Source organism: Heterodontus francisci, chromosome 17, assembly GCF_036365525.1.
Source record: "Heterodontus francisci isolate sHetFra1 chromosome 17, sHetFra1.hap1, whole genome shotgun sequence".
NCBI lineage: Eukaryota > Metazoa > Chordata > Chondrichthyes > Heterodontiformes > Heterodontidae > Heterodontus > Heterodontus francisci.
This window is the reverse complement of record NC_090387.1, coordinates 78645642-78666576: the sequence shown is the minus strand read 5'-3', so window position 1 is coordinate 78666576 and position 20935 is coordinate 78645642. Positions and strand designations below refer to the sequence as shown.

General features: G+C 45.6%; 1 protein-coding gene across 6 annotated transcripts in view; it reads left to right on the top strand.

Moving 5' to 3' along the window:
* elmo3 (engulfment and cell motility 3) overlaps window positions 1-20935 on the top strand; it is a 201421-nt gene that overhangs the window by 50404 nt on the left and 130082 nt on the right. For all 6 annotated transcript variants that reach the window (XM_068049746.1, XM_068049748.1, XM_068049743.1 and 3 more), the window contains 3 exons: window positions 3174-3246; window positions 4670-4720; window positions 13934-14103. In XM_068049746.1, the coding sequence (XP_067905847.1) occupies window positions 3174-3246; window positions 4670-4720; window positions 13934-14103 (294 nt within the window). The remainder of the gene's footprint in view (window positions 1-3173; window positions 3247-4669; window positions 4721-13933; window positions 14104-20935) is intronic.

Genomic DNA, 20935 nt, shown 5'->3' with positions numbered 1-20935 from the left:
GGGGCAATTTACAATGGCCAATTTACCTATCAACCTGCAAGTCTTTGGCTGTGGGAGGAAACCGGAGCACCCACGCAGACACAGGGAGAACTTGCAAACTCTGCACAGGCAGTACCCAGAACTGAACCCGGGTCGCTGGAGCTGTGAGGCTGCGGTGCTAACCACTGCGCCACTGTGCCGCTCATTTTAGTTTGAGATATGTGAGTATCCTGTGCTACTGCTGTGTCTAGTTTATATGTGGTAGAAACTTAGTGTATAAGAAGGCTATTTGGCCTACCGTGCCTGTGCTGGCTCTCAACATGTACTCTCTTGTACTGTTGTGTCTAGTATACATGTGGATATGTACCATCAGTTTCTCCACTTGCTGGGTTGTTGGTTCAATCCCCAAATGGGACATTATTATTAATAATAAAGAAAAACAGAAAACGCAGGAAATACTCAGCAGGTTTGGCAGCATCTGTAGGGAGAGAAACCATTAACGTTTCAGGTCGATGACCTTCCTTCAGTTCTGAAACGTTAACTCTGCTTCTCTCTCCACAGATGCTGACAGGCCTGCTGTGTATTTCCAGCACTTTGTTTGTCTTTCAGGTTTCCAGCATCTGCAGAATTTTGCTTTTGTTTCCGTGTTGTTGTCTTGGGATGGTATTATTGTTCTTGACCACAGCTTCCCCTGCCCCTTTCCCTCTGTTGCCAAGATTACGGTGGTCACATGACTTCCTCGTTCCGATATTTGTTTTGTGTGACTGTTCAAGCAGGTCTGGCCTGGTTCAGTGTGCTGTTGGCCAAGGATGGGGGAGATTGATTGAGTAGCTCCCGGGCGCAGTGCACTCTCTCACCCCCTGGAACCTGGGTTTGGCTGCAGTCCCGACATGGAAGGAAAGTCTCCACTTCTCAGCTTTGCTGAGCTGACCAGTCTCAGCCTTGTCCCGGTGGCCACAGCCTGCGCTACAGAACTGCAGCGCATTAAGTTCCCTCCTTCCGGTCAGCTCCGAACATGGCTGACATGGGTTACTGGGTGGGATGCCACACTGCAGCACTTTTCCAAGGAGGGATGTTGTTTTGGGAAAAGTGGTGGGAACGTTGACCGATATCAGATCATACATCACCTGACCTGACGATTCCTACATTACAATAGTGACTACATTTCAAAACACTTCATTGACTGTAAAGCACTTTGGGATGACCTGAGGTCATGAAAGGTGCTATAGAAATGCAAGTCTTTCTTTTCTTGATCTGGGACTCTATGATGTTAATCCATTTCAGATCAGAGAAAGAAAATGTTGTCGAGGAGAATACTGAGATTCAGGCTACTAGGCTAGATGGGATTGAGGTTCACAAGGAGGAGGTGTTAGCAATTTTGGAAAGTGTGAAAATAGATAAGTCCTCTGGGCCAGATGGGATTTATCCTAGGATTCTCTGGGAAGCTAGGGAGGAGATTGCAGAGCCTTTGTCCTTGATCTTTATGTCGTCATTGTCGACAGGAATAGTGCTGGAAGACTGGAGGATAGCAAATGTTGTCCCCTTCTTCAAGAAGGGGAGTAGAGACAGCCCTGGTAATTATAGACCTGTGAGCCTTACTTCGGTTGTGGGTAAAATGTTGGAAAAGGTTATAAGAGACAGGATTTATAATCATCTAGAAAAGAATAAGTTCATTAGCGATAGTCAGCACGGTTTTGTGAAGGGCAGGTCGTGCCTCACAAACCTTATTGAGTTTTTCAAGAAGGTGACCAAACAGGTGGATGAGGGTAAAGCAGTGGATGTGGTGTATATAGATTTCAGTAAGGCGTTTGATAAAGTTCCCCACGGTAGGCTATTGCAGAAAATACGGAAGTATGGGGTTGAAGGTGATTTAGAGCTTTGGATCAGAAATTGGCTAGCTGAAAGAAGACAGAGGGTGGTGGTTGATGGCAAATGTTCATCATGGAGTTTAGTTACTAGTGGTGTACCACAAGGATCTGTTTTGGGGCCACTGCTGTTTGTTATTTTTATAAATGACCTGGAAGAGGGTGTAGAAGGGTGGGTTAGTAAATTTGCGGATGACACTAAGGTCGGTGGAGTTGTGGATAGTGCCGAAGGATGTTGTAGGGTACAGAGGGACATAGATAGGCTGCAGAGCTAGGCTGAGAGATGGCAAATGGAGTTTAATGCGGAAAAGTGTGAGGTGATTCACTTTGGAAGGAGTAACAGGAATGCAGAGTACTGGGCTAATGGGAAGATTCTTGGTAGTGTAGATGAACAGAGAGATCTTGGTGTCCAGGTACATAAATCCTTGAAGGTTGCTACCCAGGTTAATAGGGCTGTTAAGAAGGCATATGGTGTGTTAGCTTTTATTAGTAGGGGGGGTCGAGTTTCGGAGCCACGAGGTCATGCTGCAGCTGTACAAAACTCTGGTGAGACCGCACCTGGAGTATTGCGTGCAGTTCTGGTCACCGCATTATAGGAAGGATGTGGAAGCTTTGGAAAGGGTGCAGAGGAGATTTACTAGGATGTTGCCTGGTATGGAGGGAAGGTCTTACGAGGAAAGGCTGAGGGACTTGAGGTTGTTTTCGTTGGAGGGAAGGAGGAGGAGAGGTGACTTAATAGAGACATATAAGATAATCAGAGGGTTAGATAGGTTGGATAGTGAGAGTCTTTTTCCTCGGATGGTGATGGCAAACACGAGGGGACATAGCTTTAAGTTGAGGGGTGATAGATATAGGACAGATGTCAGAGGTAGTTTCTTTACTCAGAGAGTAGTAGGGGCGTGGAACGCCCTGCCTGCAGCAGTAGTAGACTCGCCAACTTTAAGGGCATTTAAGTGGTCATTGGATAGACATATGGATGAAAATGGAATAGTGTAGGTCAGATGGTTTCACAGGTCGGCGCAACATCGAGGGCCGAAGGGCCTGTACTGCGCTGTAATGTTCTAATTTTAATACAGAACCTGACCTGGGAGTGTTTTGATGCTTATGTAGGTTGTCTGAAATGAAATATGTTTCATCGTGCAGCACTAACATTCCCTATCTTATACTTTTAATGGTGATTACCTGTACAGAACGTCTCACCTTTACTGTGTGTTGTGTCTGTGTAATGATTAATAATGGGTGCAGTGGTTACTCATTAATTTACCACAAGCTCTTTAAAGGTTAGATTTGATGCCCAGGAACGTAATATTCTTTCTCCTTCACATTTAGGTGGAACAAGAGTAACCCAGATCGATATGCTCTGCAGTACACTGATGGGATACAAACCTACATTACAGAGACAGTGAGTTGCCATGGATATTTCCATAGCTGGGCTGGGAGGACGGGGGGTTATCACAGTGGAACCTCATTGATGGAAGTTTAGCATTACATGTCCTGCTTCATGACTCACCTGGTATCCTTTGCACACAATGACATCACAAGAACATATTGACGGCCTATCCCTCTCCAAAATGGTGACAAGACTCATGCCAGTTAATATCCCTCCCAAAGCAATGTAATGAAACAGATGAATGAGCTCGCTCTCTCTCTTTAAGTGTAATCTTCAGGAGCCATGCATGCTGTATGGCAGTGAGCAATGTTTCAGAACAGGGAGTTGTATGGTCTTTCTATTAACAATGGAGATGTTGCCAAGGCTTATAAGTGTTGGGAGGGTTTGTAAGCAGCTGTACAGAGAGTTTGTACACAGGAAGTGCCCAGACAGTACGGGACTATGTACCTTATTGAAGTTCAGTTACTGTAGTCAGCTACCGAGCAATAACTAGAAGACAGTGAAGTGGCCTCGCTTTTAACCTGGATCAGGAACGCCAGTGGTAAGGAAGATATGATAAACTTTTATAAAAACAGTTTAGGGCTCAGCTGGAGCATTGTGTTCAAACTGGGTAACACACTTTAACAAGGATGTCAAGGCCTTGGAGAGGCTGCAATAGAGATTTACTGGTACCAGGGATGAGAGACTCCAGTTATGTGGAGAGACTGGAGAAGCTGGGGTTGTTTGCCTTAGAGCATAGAAGGTTACAGATGTTCAAAATTATATGTGGCTTTAATCGAGTGAATAAGGAGAAACTTTCCGGTGGCAGGAGAGTCAGTAACCCGGATATAAGATAATTGATAAAAGAACCAGAGGGGAGATGAGAATCTTTTTACATGGCAAGTTACTGTGATCTAGAATGCACTGCCTGAAAGGGTGGTGGGAGCAGATTCAATGATAACTTTCAAAAGGATATTGGATAACTAGTTGACAGGAAAATGTGCATGTCTGTGGGGAAATAGCAGGGGAGTGTCAACCTAGAATCATTCTGAGGAAGTGCTCCCAGGCTTTCACCACTGCTTAGCCTGGGCTCTGAGACTCGAGGGTGGGGAACTGTAATGGAAGCGCAGCGTCAGGCAGTCCTAATGGACCCAACTGGGAAGCCATTGTGTGGCAGGGCAGGAGGAAGTCTCCATGTGGTTTACCCTGGCACTTTTACTCATTCAACCAACCTCAGCACACTGGGGCCTGAAGACAGTCCCAGTCCTGGTACCTGTTCCTGTGCGTATGGTACAGCTGGGCCTTTGTTTGTGCTGGTGAACTGTGTGAGGATTTCCTAGGTGCTAGTGGGGTTGATACTGGGGGAAGGGGAGAGGTGCATGTGGGGGAATGTACGACTGTCACTCACAGACCCCGCTGGACGTCACTCACTAATGGTCTTTATAATTTATTACAGAATCGGCACGAAATTAAGAACGGGAGTATCCTGCGCCTGGCTACAGCCCCAGTAAGTGCCAATCGCTGCTGCACTGGGAGGGTCATTGCATTTTTCTATCGGTATTAAGTGTGGAACACAAAAGAAATCTCCTCATGCCCATTGATCCTGTTCCTCTGCCTCCATCTCACCCTTTTCACATCTTGTATATGCAACAACAAAGACTTGTATTTCCCTTCCAGCTGGCAGATGGGGCTGTCAGTAACTGGGTTTGCGGGGGGAGTCCTTGGTGATTCTCCTTGCCAGCTGTTCCTTCCCTGTGAACAGCCCCTGGCTACAGCTCAGTCTCGTCCTTGCCAACTGCACACCTGAACTCAGGGCCCTGTTAACATCTTTAGTCACTCGCTTCAACTCATGTTCTCTCATTTCCGGGTCTAATGTGTTATATTGTGCAGTCTGGAACCAGCAGGTCTGTAATCAGTTGGGGCCCTCGGCTTGGCCTCTGCTCATGTTCACTGGCCATCGGATTTTGGTCGACACATACAAATTATTTCTCAGTAAATATATGGTCTGTGCTAAGTGAGCAGATCTGTTAGTGTAATAAAAGCAAAATACTGCGGATGCTGGAAATCTGAAACAAAAACAAGAAATGCTGGATTCACTCAGCAGGTCTGGCAGCATCTGTGGAAAGAGAAGCAGAGTTAACGTTTCGGGTCAGTGACCCTTCTTCGGAACTGACAAATATTAGAAAAGTCACAGATTATAAACAAGTGAGGTGGGGGTTGGGCAAGAGATAACAAAGGAGAAGGTGCAGATTGGACCAGGCCACATAGCTGACCAAAAGGTCACGGAGCAAAGGCAAACAATATGTTAATGGTGTGTTGAAAGACAAAGCATTAGTACAGATTAGGTGTGAATATACTGAATATTGAACATCAGCAAGTGCAAACCTGAAGAAAAACAACCTGAAAAAAACAGTGGGTAAGCAAACTGAACAAACTAAGATGAAATGAAATAAATGCAAAAAAAAGATTGTAAAAAATGTAAAAAGGAATGTAAAAAAAAAAGGAAGACAAAATATCTAAAAATGACTAAAAATGAAAGTAAAGTGGGGGGCTGTCATGCTCTGAAATTATTGAACTCAATGTTCAGTCCGGCAGGCTGTAGTGTGCCTAATCGGTAGATGAGATGCTGTTCCTCGAGCTTGCGTTGATGTTCACTGGAACACTGCAGCAATCCCAGGACAGAGATGTGAGCATGAGAGCAGGGGGGAGTGTTGAAATGGCAAGCAACCGGAAGCTCAGGGTCCTGCTTGCGGACTGAGCGGAGATGTTCCACAAAGCGGTCACCCAGTCTGCGCTTGGTCTCCCCAATGTAGAGGAGACCACACAGTGAGCAGCGAATACAGTATACTACATTGAAATAAGTACAAGTAAATCGCTGCTTCACCTGAAAGGAGTGTTTGGGGCCTGGGATAGTGAGGAGAGAGGAGGTAAATGGGCAGGTATTACACCTCCTGCAATTGCAAGGGAAGGTGCCCTGGGACGGGGACGAGGTGGTGGGGGTAATGGAGGAGTGGACCAGGGTGTCGCGGAGGGAACGATCCCTTCGGAATGCTGACAGGGGAAGGGAGGGGAAGATGCGACTGGTAGTGGCATCACGCTGGAGGTGGCGAAAATGGCGGAGGATGATCCTTTGGATATGGAGGCTGGTGGGATGAAAAGTGAGGACAAGGGGAACCCTGTCACGGTTCTGGGAGGGAGGGGAAGGGGTGAGGGTAGAGGTGCGGGGAATGGGTCGGACACGGTTGAGGGCCCTGTCAACCACAGTGGGGGGAAATCCTCGGTTGAGGAAAAAGGAGGTCATATCAGAAGCACCGTCATGGAAGGTAGCATCATCAGAGCAGATGCGTCGGAGACAGAGAAACTGGGAGAATGGAATGGAATCCTTACAGGAGGTAGGGTGTGAAGAAGTGTAGTCGAGGTAGCTGTGGGAGTCAGTGGGCTTATAATGGATATTGGTAGACAACCTATCCCCAGAGATGGAGACAGAGAAGTCGAGGAAGGGAAGGGAAGTGTCAGAGATGGACCATGTAAAGGTGAGAGAAGGGTGGAAATTGGAAGCAAAGTTGATCAAGTTTTCTAGTTCGGGGCGGGAGCAGGAAACGGCACCGATACAGTCATCAATGTACCGGAAAAAGAGTTGGGGGAGGGGGCCTGAGTAGGACTGGAACAAAGAATGCTCGACATATCCTGGTATTGCTGCAGTGTTCCAGTGAACATCAACGCAAGCTCGAGGAACAGCATCTCATCTACCGATTAGGCACACTACAGCCTGCCGGACTGAACATTGAGTTCAATAATTTCAGAGCATGACAGCCCCCCACTTTACTTTCATTTTTAGTCATTTTTAGATATTTTGTCTTCCTTTTTGTTTACATTCCTTTTTACATTTTTTACAATCTTTTTTTGCATTTATTTCATTTCATCTTAGTTTGTTCAGTTTGCTTACCCACTGTTTTTTTCAGGTTGTTTTTCTTCAGGTTTGCACTTGCTGCTGTTCAATATTCAGTATATTCACACCTAATCTGTACTAATGCTTTGTCTTTCAACACACCATTAACATATTGTTTGCCTTTGCTCCGTGACCTTTTGGTCAGCTATGTGGCCTGGTCCAATCTGCACCTTCTCCTTTGTTATCTCTTGCCCAACCCCCACCTCACTTGTTTATAATCTGTGACTTTTCTAATATTTGTCAGTTCCGAAGAAGGGTCACTGACCCGAAACGTTAACTCTGCTTCTCTTTCCACAGATGCTGCCAGATCTGTTAGTGTGTTTAGTTTATGTGTGTTGATATGTCTGTGTGTGGGTGTGTGTCTCTGTGAGTGTCTGCGTCTGAGTTTTTATTCTTTCCTGCGACGTGGGCATCACTGGCCAGGTCAGCATTTATTGCCCATCCTAATTGCTCTTGAGAAGGTGGTGGTGAGCTGCCTTCTTGAACCACTGCAATCCATGTGGGGTAGGTATACCAACAGTGCTGGTAGGAAGTGAGTTCCAGGATTTTGACCCAGCGACAGTGAAGGAACGGCGATATAGTTCCAAGTCAGGACGGTGTGTGGCTTGGAGGGGAACTTGCAGGTGTTGGTGCTCCCATGCATCTGCTGCCCTTGTTCTTCAAGGTGGTAGAGGGTGTTTGAGTTACTGTCTGTGTCTGACTCTGGGTGTCGATCTGTGTTTGTGCCTGTCTCTGAGTATGTGTCAATGTGATTGTCAAGTGTGCCTTTGTGTGTCTATTGAGTTTCTGTCTCTGTCTGTCTCTGTGTGAGTGTCTGTCTATGATTCAGTATTTGCCTGCTTGTGTGTCTGTCTATAATTCACTGTTTGTTGTTTGTGTGTCTGTCGGTGTGTCTGTGAGTGTGCCTGTATCTGTCTGTGTGAGTGTCTGTGTGAGATTCTGGGAGTATGTGTTTCTTTGTGTGTAAACTTTGTGTGAGTGTGTGTGTGGAGGGGGGTGGGGGGTTGCCAAACACAGTTGTGATGTCCCCTCTGCCGATCTACCTGCTAAGGCTCGGGGTGACCTGCTTCGTGGTCACTTGATGCAGTGCCAGAGAGAGTGCGGTGCCCATGGACCTAGGTCCTGACATCAGATCAGAACTGAGGAGGGGGGAAAGCTGGGAGGAATATAAGAAGTGAAATGTCACACAGGTCAATCTGCTTTACACTGTTGGAATGAGTGTGACTCCAACACCGATCCTGAGTTGCCACTGGCCGTGTAACATTTTCCAACTGTCCCCCTGACTGAGCAACCAGCTGCTGGTTGGAAATCGGGGTGGTTTCCCTCGACAAAAGGGATTTCCGTGGCAACTCGTGGTAAATGCTATCGTGTGAGGTGGTGGTAAGGGCTGAATTGGACGTGGAGGGTCTGGAGGTGTGGGAGAGTGGGGGGTGTTCTCAACAGAGGCTGTGTGTTTCAGTGGCTCTGGGCTACAATTTTTCCATCACATTTACACCCCTGAAGGTTTAGGCCCTAAGCTCTGAAATTCTCTCCTCAAACCTCTCCTGCTTTAAGACCCACCTCTTTTACCAAGCTTTTGGTCACCTGTCCTAATATCTCCTCCTCAGCGATAATTTTTTTTGCCTCATAGCACCCCTGTTAAATGCCCTGGGATGCTTTACTATGTTAAAGATGCTATATAAAGTTGTTGTTGTCAATCCAGCGTAAGAATCGGTCAAAGGCATCAAACACCAACTCAAGTCAAGGGCCAGAGTTCAGCACAGCAACAGAAAGGCTATAGTGAGCCTCCTGGTGTCTGATCAAGGTACTGCCCAATCGGTGGATGAATCCTTTCCTTTTTAAACATGATGATGGCTTAGGCAGCTTGTTTCTGAAGCAAACTGTATTCATAATGTTTTGAGACGTGCATTTTGCTTTTGCCTTCGATGTGGTGCCTGGCAACTCTTTAGGAAAAGAATTTGCAACTACAGGTCACAAATTTAACATCAACACCAAACAGAACAGAGGGAGAGGTTATCAGAGATTCTGTTCTACGCAAATGGTTGTTAGGACATGGAATGCCCCACCAGAAACTAGAAGTAGAATGCGGGATAGCTTTTAAAAGGGAATGGGTAAATAACTGAAAAAGATAAACTAAAAGGTTATGGAGTGAGGACAGGGGACTAAGTGCGGAGGTGATTCAGAGAGAAGGCACAGGTATAAAGGGCTAAATAAATTGTGGATATGTATGTTTGCGTGTGTGTGGGGGTGGGGGGGGGGCTGCAGTGTATTCTTGCTTTTTCTCCCTCTCGTATGCATGTACAAAATTAACATTACCTCTTTCAAATAGTAATTGTTTTTTAAGCAGTTGGGACTACAAGCTGTTAATATGTTATGGGGGTGAGTGTCCTCCGGGCTTCTCCAGCTCCACGGGCCTAACTTTGGTGGAAATTTGGCCAAAACCCTACTCGCGCACAATCAGGGAACGTCTCCGGAACTGGGACAGCAGAGCGGGAGAGTCCCCAAGGAGATTCACCACCCTCATACTCTGGTCCCCACTTTCTTTGTACTTTAAAATTATTATTTTTTTTTAAATGTACTACTGAAGGGCCCTGGGAGAGGCATGTGCTGATGGAAGAGGTTAACCTTTAGATTGTTCCTGGCCATCAAAGATTTATTAAAGGGTCATTTCAATTTAAAGGGGCCATGTTGCAATTAAGTGCTGATTATTGGACCTGCTACAGCTAATACCCTGGGCCTGCTCCAAGTCTTCTCGAAAAGCCAGCAAGGTCATTGGAAATGAACCGCCTGGTCCAATATTTATTCCCTTTCATCTTCTTCCCCTTTCTTCAATCTCCCTACCGATAACTTCAAATCCTTTCAGCCAGAGGAAGAGGCTGAGAAATCGGCCAGATTTTCTGTTCCCACTGGCGAGAGAGGGGAAAGATATCTAGCGCTTTTCATGACCTCAGGGTGTGTCAAGGAGCTTTACAGCCAATGAAGTACTTTTGAAGTGTAATCATTGTTGGAATGTAGGAAATGCATCAGCCCAATTTTTTTTTTTAGAGATACAGCACTGAAACAGGCCCTTCGGCCCACCGAGTCTGTGCCGACCAACAACCACCCATTTAGACTAACCCTGCAGTAATCCCATATCACCTACCTACACTAGGGGCAATTTACAATGGCCAATTTACGTATCAGCCTGCAAGTCTTTGGCCGTGGGAGGAAACCGGAGCACCTGGCGAAAACCCACGCGGTCATGGAGAACTCCACACAGGCAGTACCCAGAATCGAACCTGGGTCCCTGGAACTGTGAGGCTGCAGTGCTAACCACTGCACCACTGTGCCGTGCACACAGCAAGCTCCCACAAACAGCAATGCAATAGTGAATAGATCATCTGTTTTCTTCATGTTGGTTGAGAGATCGACACTGGCCAGGAAACCGGGGAGAACAAAGATAAAAGCAAAATACTGCACTTGCTGGAAATCTGAAATAAAAACAGAAAATGCTGGAAATACTCAGCAGGTCGGGCAGCATCTGTGGAGAGAGGAAGCAGAGTTAACGTTTCAGGACGGTGACCTTTCATCAGAACTGGCAAAGATTAGAAAAGAATTATGTTTTAAGGAAGTGAAGGGGAGATGGGTGGGTGGGGGTGGGGGGGGGGGTGGTGAGGAAGAGAACAAAAGGAGAGGTATGTGATAGGGCAGTGGGCAGGAGAGATTAAATGACAAAGCTGTCCTGTGACAAAGGCAAAGAGTGTGTTAATGCTTGTGGTGAAAGACAAAGCATTAGTCTAGAGAGAGTGTTAATAGCAGAATAATGAGCAGCTCTGTCTACATGAAAAACAAGCATATGGTTAAAAAATAAAATAAAATAAAAAATATTTTTAAAAAGGCCAGTCATGCTCTGAAGTTGTTGAACTCAATGTTCAGTCCGCAAGGCTCTAGAGTACTTAATTGAAAGATCAGGTGCTGCTTCTCGAGCTTGAGTTGATGTTCACTGGAACACTGGAGAAGGCCAAAGACAGAAATGTTGGCATGAGAGTAGTGGGGGTATGGGGGGGAGTGTTGAAATGGCAAACGACCGGAAGCTCGGGGTCATGTTTTCGGACTGAGCGGAGGTGTTCCACGAAGCAGTCACCCAGTCTGCATTTGGTCTCCCCAAAATGGGCAGCACAGTGGCGCAGTGGTTAGCACCGCAGCCTCACAGCTCCAGCGACCCGGGTTCAATTCTGGGTACTGCCTGTGTGGAGTTTGCAAGTTCTCCCTGTGTCTGCGTGGGTTTTCTCCGGGTGCTCCGGTTTCCTCCCACAAGCCAAAAGACTTGCAGGTTGATAGGTAAATTGGCCATTATAAATTGCCCCTCGTATAGGTAGGTGGTAGGGAAATATAGGGACAGGTGGGGATGTGGTAGAAATATGGGATTAGTGTAGGATTAGTATAAATGGGTGGTTGATGGTCGGCACAGACTCGGTGGGCCGAAGGGCCTGTTTCAGTGCTGTATCTCTAAACTAAACTAATATAAAGGCGACCACATTGTGAACAGTGAATCCAGTATACTAAACTTAAGGAAGTACAAGTAAATCACTGCTTCAACTGGAAGAAGTGTTTGGGGCCTTGGATAGTGAGGAGAGAGGAGGTAAAAGGGCAGGTATTACACCTCCTGCGATTGCAGGGGAAGGTGCCGTGGGAAGGGGACGAGCTGTCGGGAGTGATGGAGGAGTGGACCAGGGTGTCAAGGGGTTTCAATTCATGGGGCACTGTCACCAGGAAGTGGGAGCTATTCTGTTGGGATGGGTTCCGTTTAACTCCACTGGATTCAGCATCCTGGTGAATGATGCAACTAAGGTTGTGGATAGGGCTTTAAACTAAAAGGGTGGGGGAGGGATCAGGTGAAGGGAGATTTAGAAATCTAAAGAGAAAAGTCAAGGCAACAGAGCAGTGCTGCAATTTGGGTAAAGACAAGCAGATCGGGACAGGAAGGAACACAAGAGTAAAAGTGCATCAGCAAATAAGGTTCATGCAAAGAATAGTGGTAAAAAGAAGTAAAATTAAGGCTCTTTACCAGAATGTACAAAGTATTCATAATAAGATAGACAAACTAGAGGCACAAATAGAGATAAATCATTTCAATCTAATCACTGAATTTTTATAGTTTGCCGCAGAGAGGCGGGGCACACAAACAGGTAGTGCCCCGCAGAGCTGCCGCAATACTTCACGTGGCGGCTCATTAACATGGAGGGGGCGGACCGACTGCCCCCAATGACGTAGAGGGGACGGGCGCTCCGTCCCAGGCAACGGCATCCAGCGCCACCACACGGGCACCGGCACCATTTCTAAAGGGCTTCAAGCCCTTCAATTAGATTGAAAGTTTTAAAGGTCCTGGTCTTCAGAAAATAAAATTACAATTTTAATTGGGCTTTGAATTCCCTCTCCTATCCCACCCCTGCCAATGAGTAATCAATAGTCAATATACAAATTGCCCTCTTCCCCCCCAAAAAAAAACATTTTATGCAATCCCGAACTTCCCCCCCCCCCCCGAACTTTATAAACTTTGACCAGGGAGAACGGCCCCTGCTCTTGTTGGAATTGTCACCGAATCTTTTATATTCACCGGAGAGGGCTGATGGGGCCTCAGTTCAATGTCTCATCTGTAAGACGGCATCTCTGACAATGCAGCACTCCCTCACTAGTGCACTAAGTATCTGCCTCGATTATATGTTCAAGCCTCTGAAGTGGGACTTGTACACACGACCTTTGAACTCAGAGGTGAGAGTGCCACCTACTGAGACCGAGGGTGTCAAGGGTGGGCGGTTGTGATCAGGCTGGACTGTGGCTCAGTCTCTTGTCTCATCCATGGGTGGGTATATGGGAAAGGTACCCAAGGAATGGGGGCAGGGGGAGATATATTCAAATTCCAATTTCACTGAGTAATTATTCCTTGGGAATTACAGCAATTGTTTGTAACAGATTTAAATCCCTGCCACTGAGAAAAAACCACGTCCATGTCTAGTTTCTGAGTTACTGTGATGCCTATTTTAAAATAAAAGCAGTTTGTTAATTTCAGGAAGGTGCCAGTTTCAAGTGTGTCGATTTCAATGACAATAACTTGTATTTATATAGCACCTTTAACATAGTAAAACGTCCCAAGGTGCTTCACTGTAGTGTCATCAAACAAAATTTGACACTGAGCCACTTCAGGAGATATTAGGACAGGTGAACAAATGCTTAGTCAAAGTCAGATTTCCAGCATCTGCAGTATTTTGCTTTTATTTTAGCTGAGTCAAAGAGGTAGGTTTTACAGAGCAGGTTAAAAGAGGAGAGAGAGCGAGGCAGAGAGGTGCAGGAATGGAATCTCCGAACTTAAGGCCAAGACAGCTGAAGGTACGGCGTCAATGGTGGAGCGATTGAATTGGGGGATGCACAAGAGGCCAGAATTGGAGGAACACAGAAATCTTGGAGGGTTGTAGGGCTGGAATACGTTACAGAGATAGGGAAGGGTGAGGACATGGAGGGATTTGAAAACAAGGATGAGAATTTTAAATTGAAGGCAATGCTGCACCAGGAACGGTCAACGAAAACAGGGGTGATGGGTGAACAGTACTACAGTCGGTGGGTCTACAACACACCAATAAACCTACACGCACATATCTGGAAGTCCATTCAAATAAAACTCGGTTCCCACTCCCTCTAACTATCTGCAATCCCCAGTTCATTTTTCATGGGCACATCCTTAAATTGTACAAGTTGATCAATTGACTTTTCATTCTGTTTCTCTTCCTGTGCCAGAGCCGACAGGCCGAGAACCTCTACACAGGGATCCAGAGCAATAACTATGACGTCCGCTTTGAATCACTGAAAGGTCTTGCTGTCCTCTCCAAGGATATTACCTTCGCCCAGGAGTTCATCAGTAAGGATGGGATTGCTGTGCTGGTCCGCATCGTGGAGAGTGGCAATGAGTGAGTAGGGAGCTTCGCTCTACGCTAAGGCCCTCTTGGTGCCTACAGGACTGGGAAAGGGAAAGGACTTTTATTTACAGAGTCGTAGAGTTGTACAGCACAGAAACAGGCCCTTCGGCCCATTGTGTCTGTGCCGACCATCAAACACCTATATATTCTAATCCCATTTTCCAGCACTTGGTCAGTAGCCTTGTATGCTATGGTGTTTCAAGTGCTCATCTAAATACTTAAATTTTGTGAGGGTTCCTGCCTCTACCACCCCGTCCACATTCCAACCATCCTCTGAGTGAAAAAATGTTTCCTCAAATCCCCTCTAAACCTCCTGCCCCTTACCTTAAATTTATGCCCCCTGGTTATTGACACGTCCACTAATGGAAAAAAGTTTCTTCCTATCTATCCTATCAATGCCCCTCATAATTTTGTATACCTCAATCAGGTTCATCGTCAGCCTTATCTGCTCTAAGGAAAACAACCTTAGCCTACCCAGTCTCTCTTCATAACAGAAATGCTCCAGCCCAGGCAACATCCTGGTGAATCTCCTTTGCACCCTCTCCAGTGCAATCACATCCTTCCTATAGTGTGGTGACCAGAACTGTGCACAGTACTCCAGCTGTGGCCTAACTAGCGTTTTATACAGCTCCATCATAACCTCCCTGCTCTTATATTCTATGCCTCATTTAATAAAGGCAAGTATCCCATATGTTTTCCTAACCACCTTATCTACCTGTGCTGCTGCCTTCAGCGATCTATGGACAAGTACATCAAGGTCCCTCTGTACTTCCTAGGGTCCTACCGTCCATTGTATATTCCCTTGCCTTGTTAGTCCTCCCAAAATGCATCACCTCTCACTTCTCAGGATTAAATTCCATTTGCCACTGCTCTGCCCATCTTACCAGCCCATCTATATCGTCCTGTAATCTAAGGCTTTCCTCCTCACTATTTACAATACCAAGTGGTTCAAGAGTTCACCTACCTAGGCTCAACTATCACCAGTAACCTGTCTCTAGATGCAGAAATCAACAAGCGCATGGGTAAGGCTTCCACTGCTATGTTCAGACTGGCCAAGAGAGTGTGGGAAAATGGCGCACTGACACGGAACACAAAAGTCCGAGTGTATCAGGCCTGTGTCCTCAGTACCTTGCTCTACGGCAGCGAGGCCTGGACAACGTATGCCAGCCAAGAGCGACGTCTCAATTCATTCCATCTTCGCTGCCTTCGGAGAATACTTGGCATCAGGTGGCAGGACTATATCTCCAACACAGAAGTCCTTGAAGCGGCCAACATCCCCAGCTTATACACACTACTGAGTCAGCGGCGCTTGAGATGGCTTGGCCATGTGAGCCGCATGGAAGATGGCAGGATCCCCAAAGACACATTGTACAGCGAGCTCGCCACTGGTATCAGACCCACCGGCCGTCCATGTCTCCGTTATAAAGACGTCTGCAAACGCGACATGAAATCGTGTGACATTGATCACAAGTCGTGGGAGTCAGTTGCCAGCATTCGCCAGAGCTGGCGGGCAGCCATAAAGACAGGGCTAAATTGTGGCGAGTCGAAGAGACTTAGTAGTTGGCAGGAAAAAAGACAGAGGCGCAAGGGGAGAGCCAACTGTGCAACAGCCCCAACAAACAAATTTCTCTGCAGCACCTGTGGAAGAGCCTGTCACTCCAGAATTGGCCTTTATAGCCACTCCAGGCGCTGCTTCACAAACCACTGACCACCTCCAGGCGCGTATCCATTGTCTCTCGAGATAAGGAGGCCCAAAAAGAAAAAAAAAGAATTTACAATACCACCAATTTTCGTGTCATCTGCGAACTTACTGATCATACCTCCTATATTCACGTCTAAATCATTAATGTAAACTACAAACAGCAAGGGTCCCAGCACCGATCCCTGTGGTACACCACTGGTTACAGGCTTCCACTCTCAAAAACAACCCTCGACCATCACCCTCTGCCTCCTGCCACTAAGCCAATTTTGGATCCAATTTGCCAAATTGTCCTGGATCCCGTGGGCTCTTACCTTCTTAACCAATCTCCCATGCAGGATCTTATCAAAAGCCTTACTGAAATCCATGTATACTACATCAACTGCTTTACCCTCATCTACACATCTAGTCACCTCCTTGAAAAATTGAATCAAATTTGTTAGACACGATCTCCCCCTAACAAAGCCATACTGACTATCCCTGATTAATCCCTGCCTCTCCAAGTGGAGATTAATCCTGTCCTTCAGAATTTTTTCCAGTAGTTTCCCTACCACTGATGTTAGACTCACTGGCCCGTAATTACCTGGTTTATCCCTGCTACTCTTCTTGAATAATGGTACCACATTCGCTGTCCTCCAGTCCTCTGGCACCTCTCCTCTTATAACACATCTTTCGTAACCTAAGGATATTCCAAAGCACCTTACACCCAATGAGGTGCTTTTTGAAGTGTAATCAGCGTTTTAATGTAGGAAATGTGGCAACCAATTGTGCACAGCAAGCTCCCACAAACAGTCATGTGATAATGACTAGATAGTCTGTTTTATGGATGTTGGTTGAAGGATTGTCTAAGATATCAGGGAGAACTTCCCTACTCTTCTTTGAAATAGCGCATCCACCTGAGAGAGCAGATAGGGCCTTGGTTTAACATCTCATCTGAAAGATAGTACCTTTGACAAGACAGCACTCCCTTGGTACTGCATTGAAGTGTCAGCTTAGATCTTGTGCACAAGTTTCTAGAATGGGGCTTTAACACATAACCTCCTGATTTCGAGGTGCGACCAACTGAGCCATGACTAACACCAGCCCGAGGCAATGACCATCTCAAACAAGAGAGAATCTAGCTGTCGTGCATTTCTTTGTGTTATCTTAAGCAATACAATTAGGTACATAGATTCCAGTTCCTTGAAGATCTCTAGAAGGTTTACTAACAGCTAAAACTAATACATGCAATACAGAGCAAACTATATACAGAACCTGTGCCCAGGGTATTACAGTGCAGAGTACCTGTGGCTGATAGTCGCAAGACTACATCCTGGTACTTAGCATACTGATTTCTTAAAGGGATATCACACTTAAAGCAATCATACAACATCCCTTTTTATTCCCCTAAGATAAATCTCGTACGCTTTAAGTAAAAACACACAAAATAGGATATCAAAATTAGTTTTGATATTATCAACATTTGATAATCAAAAATCCATCGTGGATTAAATTGGAGCAGGGAATCATTTATTTGTCCTTTGAAGTACTTGTCTGTTGATATGCTAATGTCTCTCTCCAGCCAAAGTCTCCAATTGATTTTTAAAGCAAGTTCTTTCTTCATCAGTTTAAAAATCTATGTTCATGTGGCAAAATTAATTTTCCTCATTCATGGCAGGTGGCGGGCTTGCATGATAAAGTGTTTCCTACTCGATGTTTGAGTAATTGGATTGTGCTGAGGATAAACACTTGGATCCAAATGCAATTGGTTTACCATCCTGCAGGAATGCAAGCTCCAAGCCCTTTTGGTGAGGTGTCGACTTCCAGGATTGTTGTCTTCCTTGGACTGTAGTACTGCAGGGTACCGGTTTCTGCTGACAATGCTTGTTTGGGAGACTCAAACATATGCTGATGGTCCTCCTGCCATACATATGGTACATCTTTCTTTAAGAGCTGTCTCGATGATGATGCTTTGTCAGAAAAATTTGGAATGTACGGTGCCAAGAAGTTGAAAACTCCAAGACGTCTCTGTAGATCTTCCTTGTGCAGTAGGCATACACCTTACATCTTTGTCTTTGCCTGGGTCAGGATGGATTCTGCAACCTGAGTAGATGGAGCCAAAGAAATTGATCTGACTTGCATTCACTTGGCACTTCTTGCTGCTAAAAACAAGCCCTTGGTGACGAGCTACTGCCATCAGTGAATGAAGATTTCGATCATGCTCTTCTTTGGTTTTGCCCATGACTGCAATATCATCGGTAAACGCATATACAGCCAGACACGTTTTCTATAATTCTGTCCATATGCTGCTGAAACAGATCTTGACTGACAGATAAACCGAAGGGTAGTCTCTGGAAGCAATATCTTCCAAATGGTGTCCTGAAGGTGGTGACTTCCTGAGATTCCTTAGCTAGGTGTACCGACCAATATCCATGTTTAGCATCCAACTTGGAGAAGAATTTGGCTCCCGTGAACTTGGGATTCAATTCCTCTAATGTCGGAATCTTATGGGGGCATCTCTTTAGGGACAGGTTTAGACGCCTCGGATCAAGACATACCCGGATTGCTCCATCCTTCTTTCATACGCACATAATTGAGCTGCGCCAGTCTGTGAGATGATGCACATGACAGATGATACCATTGTATTCCATGTCATCTAACTCGCGCTTAAACCTTTCTTGTATGTGCACACAGCACTTTCTGGAAGGATCGATTGATGGAATTGCATCCTATCTGAGGTGCATCACCTTTGAAATCCCGTATGACGTCGAACCTGTCTGGGTACATTTGTTGTAAGTCCTGGAGTAACTCAAGGCGGGTACCCTAGGTTACTTCTGCTGTAATGGGTACCTCGGTGATCTCATAGATTATCGCAATACTGAGGCCCTTACATGCTGGTAGTCCTGCCACTGCTGTATCTACCAGGTAAAATATTTGTAGTTTCCATGCCGACTTGCTGCATTGCATTGTTAGTGTGCCACTGCAAGGGATGTATGCAGTTAACTTTGCAGGTTTCAGTTGTATCATTAATTTCCAACAATCCCAGTACATGCCCTTCAGGATTCGGACTGGTAGGATATTTGCACTCGCTCCAGTGTCAATCTTAGTCCTGAGTGTGTGCCTGCCAACTTTCTTTGGGCACATGATATTAATAGTAGTAAAAGCTTCCAGTTGTTTGACTTCGTCAACACAATGTGTCAGGTTCACAATGTGAGACACCTGCTCATCATCTCGCTGAGAATCACTCAACTGAGTCTCGTCTCGAGCCTATTTCACTGTATACTTTGTCTATCGGTTTGCGTTTACGAAGGTCTCTGGTGCTCTCCTTGCTGCTGTTGTCATGCTGCTGCACCTATCTTCTGTTTGTTTGTGTCCTATTGTGACCTCTGACTGCATCTTTGGAGCCACATATCTTGCATAGGCGGGCCCAGTGTCCTTTTGTACTGCACACCTTGCACAGATCTTGGAATGAGGACAGCTACACAGTGAGTGGGACAAAGCGCACTTACCACACAGCTTGCTTGCTTTTTGTTATCTGGTTACCATGCCGATACTGTCGGCTGCACCAAGTGCTTGCAGATGCTGTTGTGCAGCTACAATGGCTTCGATTTTCCTGCCATCTTCTAGCAGTGTATCAATGCTGTGACCTTTCTTTTTTCCCCAAGAGGTCTTTTTGAAACGCTTCAATAGGTGTTGAGACAATCACCAGCTCCATTATTCACTCTGCCAGTTCAGTTTCTGAAAAGTCGCATTCATTGCCCTTATTGCGGCATCTACTGATGAATTGATCTATTGATTCCTGTGGCTGTTGCCTGTAGGTCATAAATTCCAGGCGATGAATTCTAAAATGAACTCTTTCTCCAAGCTGATCTTCCAGCACTTTCCATATCTTTGTGGGATCTTTCTGTTCCTCTTAATGGAAACAGGAGGTATTGATTACGTATGACCCCTCATTTCCAACTGCTATCAGTATTTTCACAGCCTGCTTCTCTGGTTCTGCAACTGCTTGGTCTATGAAGTATAACTGCATTCTTTGTTTAAAAAGTTTCAACTTGGATAGGACATCAATGGCCTTCCAGTTCATGCTAGGAAATTTAATATCCATCCTTCTGCTGTTCTTTTGCCTTTTTCAGACAGTACGTATATGCAAATATGTTTCAGTAATGCTGTTACTATAAGGATACCCCATATGAGCCCCCACCAGTGTATCTGCTGTGCTTTCTGCTTTATATTTCACTTTGTTCAGCTCTGTGTGCCTTCAGCACTGTACTTATTATAACTTTTATTTGTGATTTAAAACTTCTTATAAAACTTGTTCTTTTGACTCCGTGCTGTTCCCAATTACAGCCCACTCCTTTTTCTTTGTTTAAATTTTGGCGCACTTTTTCTTTGTCTAGCGCAGGGCTCTCAACAGCCCTTTACATTTTAAATAGCACAGTCCTGACTCAGCTGGCTGCTTGCCCGGATTTGCCCAGCTCAAATGTACTCACAATTTGTGGAGTAAGCAAGCCTTATTTTCTTCTGTTTTCTGTACTATGGAAACTTCTGAATTCTGGTACTGCTTTTAAATCTTGTTTACTGTTTCACCCGTGGTCTTCAAGCTTGTATCTTGTCTTTTAAAGAAAGCAATCACTGCTGTATCCCACCGTTGCCACCATGCCGTGCATTTCTTTGTGTTATCTTAAGCAACACAATGAGGTATGTGGATTCCAGTTCCTTGAAGATCTCTAGAAGGTTTACTAACAGCTAAAACTAGTACATGCAATACAGGGCCAACTATATACATAACCTGTGTCCAGCGTATTACAGAGCAGAGTACCTGTGGCTTATAGTCACAAGACTACACCTGGTACTTAGCTCATTAGCATACTGAGTTCTTAAAGGACTCCTAAAGCAATAACACAACACTAACGATCTCCCCTTGATGTTCAATGGTATTACCATCACTGAATCCCCCACTATCAACATCCTGGGGATTACCATTGACCCGAAACTGAAGTGGACTAGCCACGTAAATACTGTGGCTACAAAAGCAGGTCAGAGGCTGGGAATTCTGTGGCGAGTAACTCACCTCCTGACTCCCCAATGCCTGTCCACCATCTATAAGGCACAAGTCAGGAGTGTGATGGAATACTCTGCGCTTGC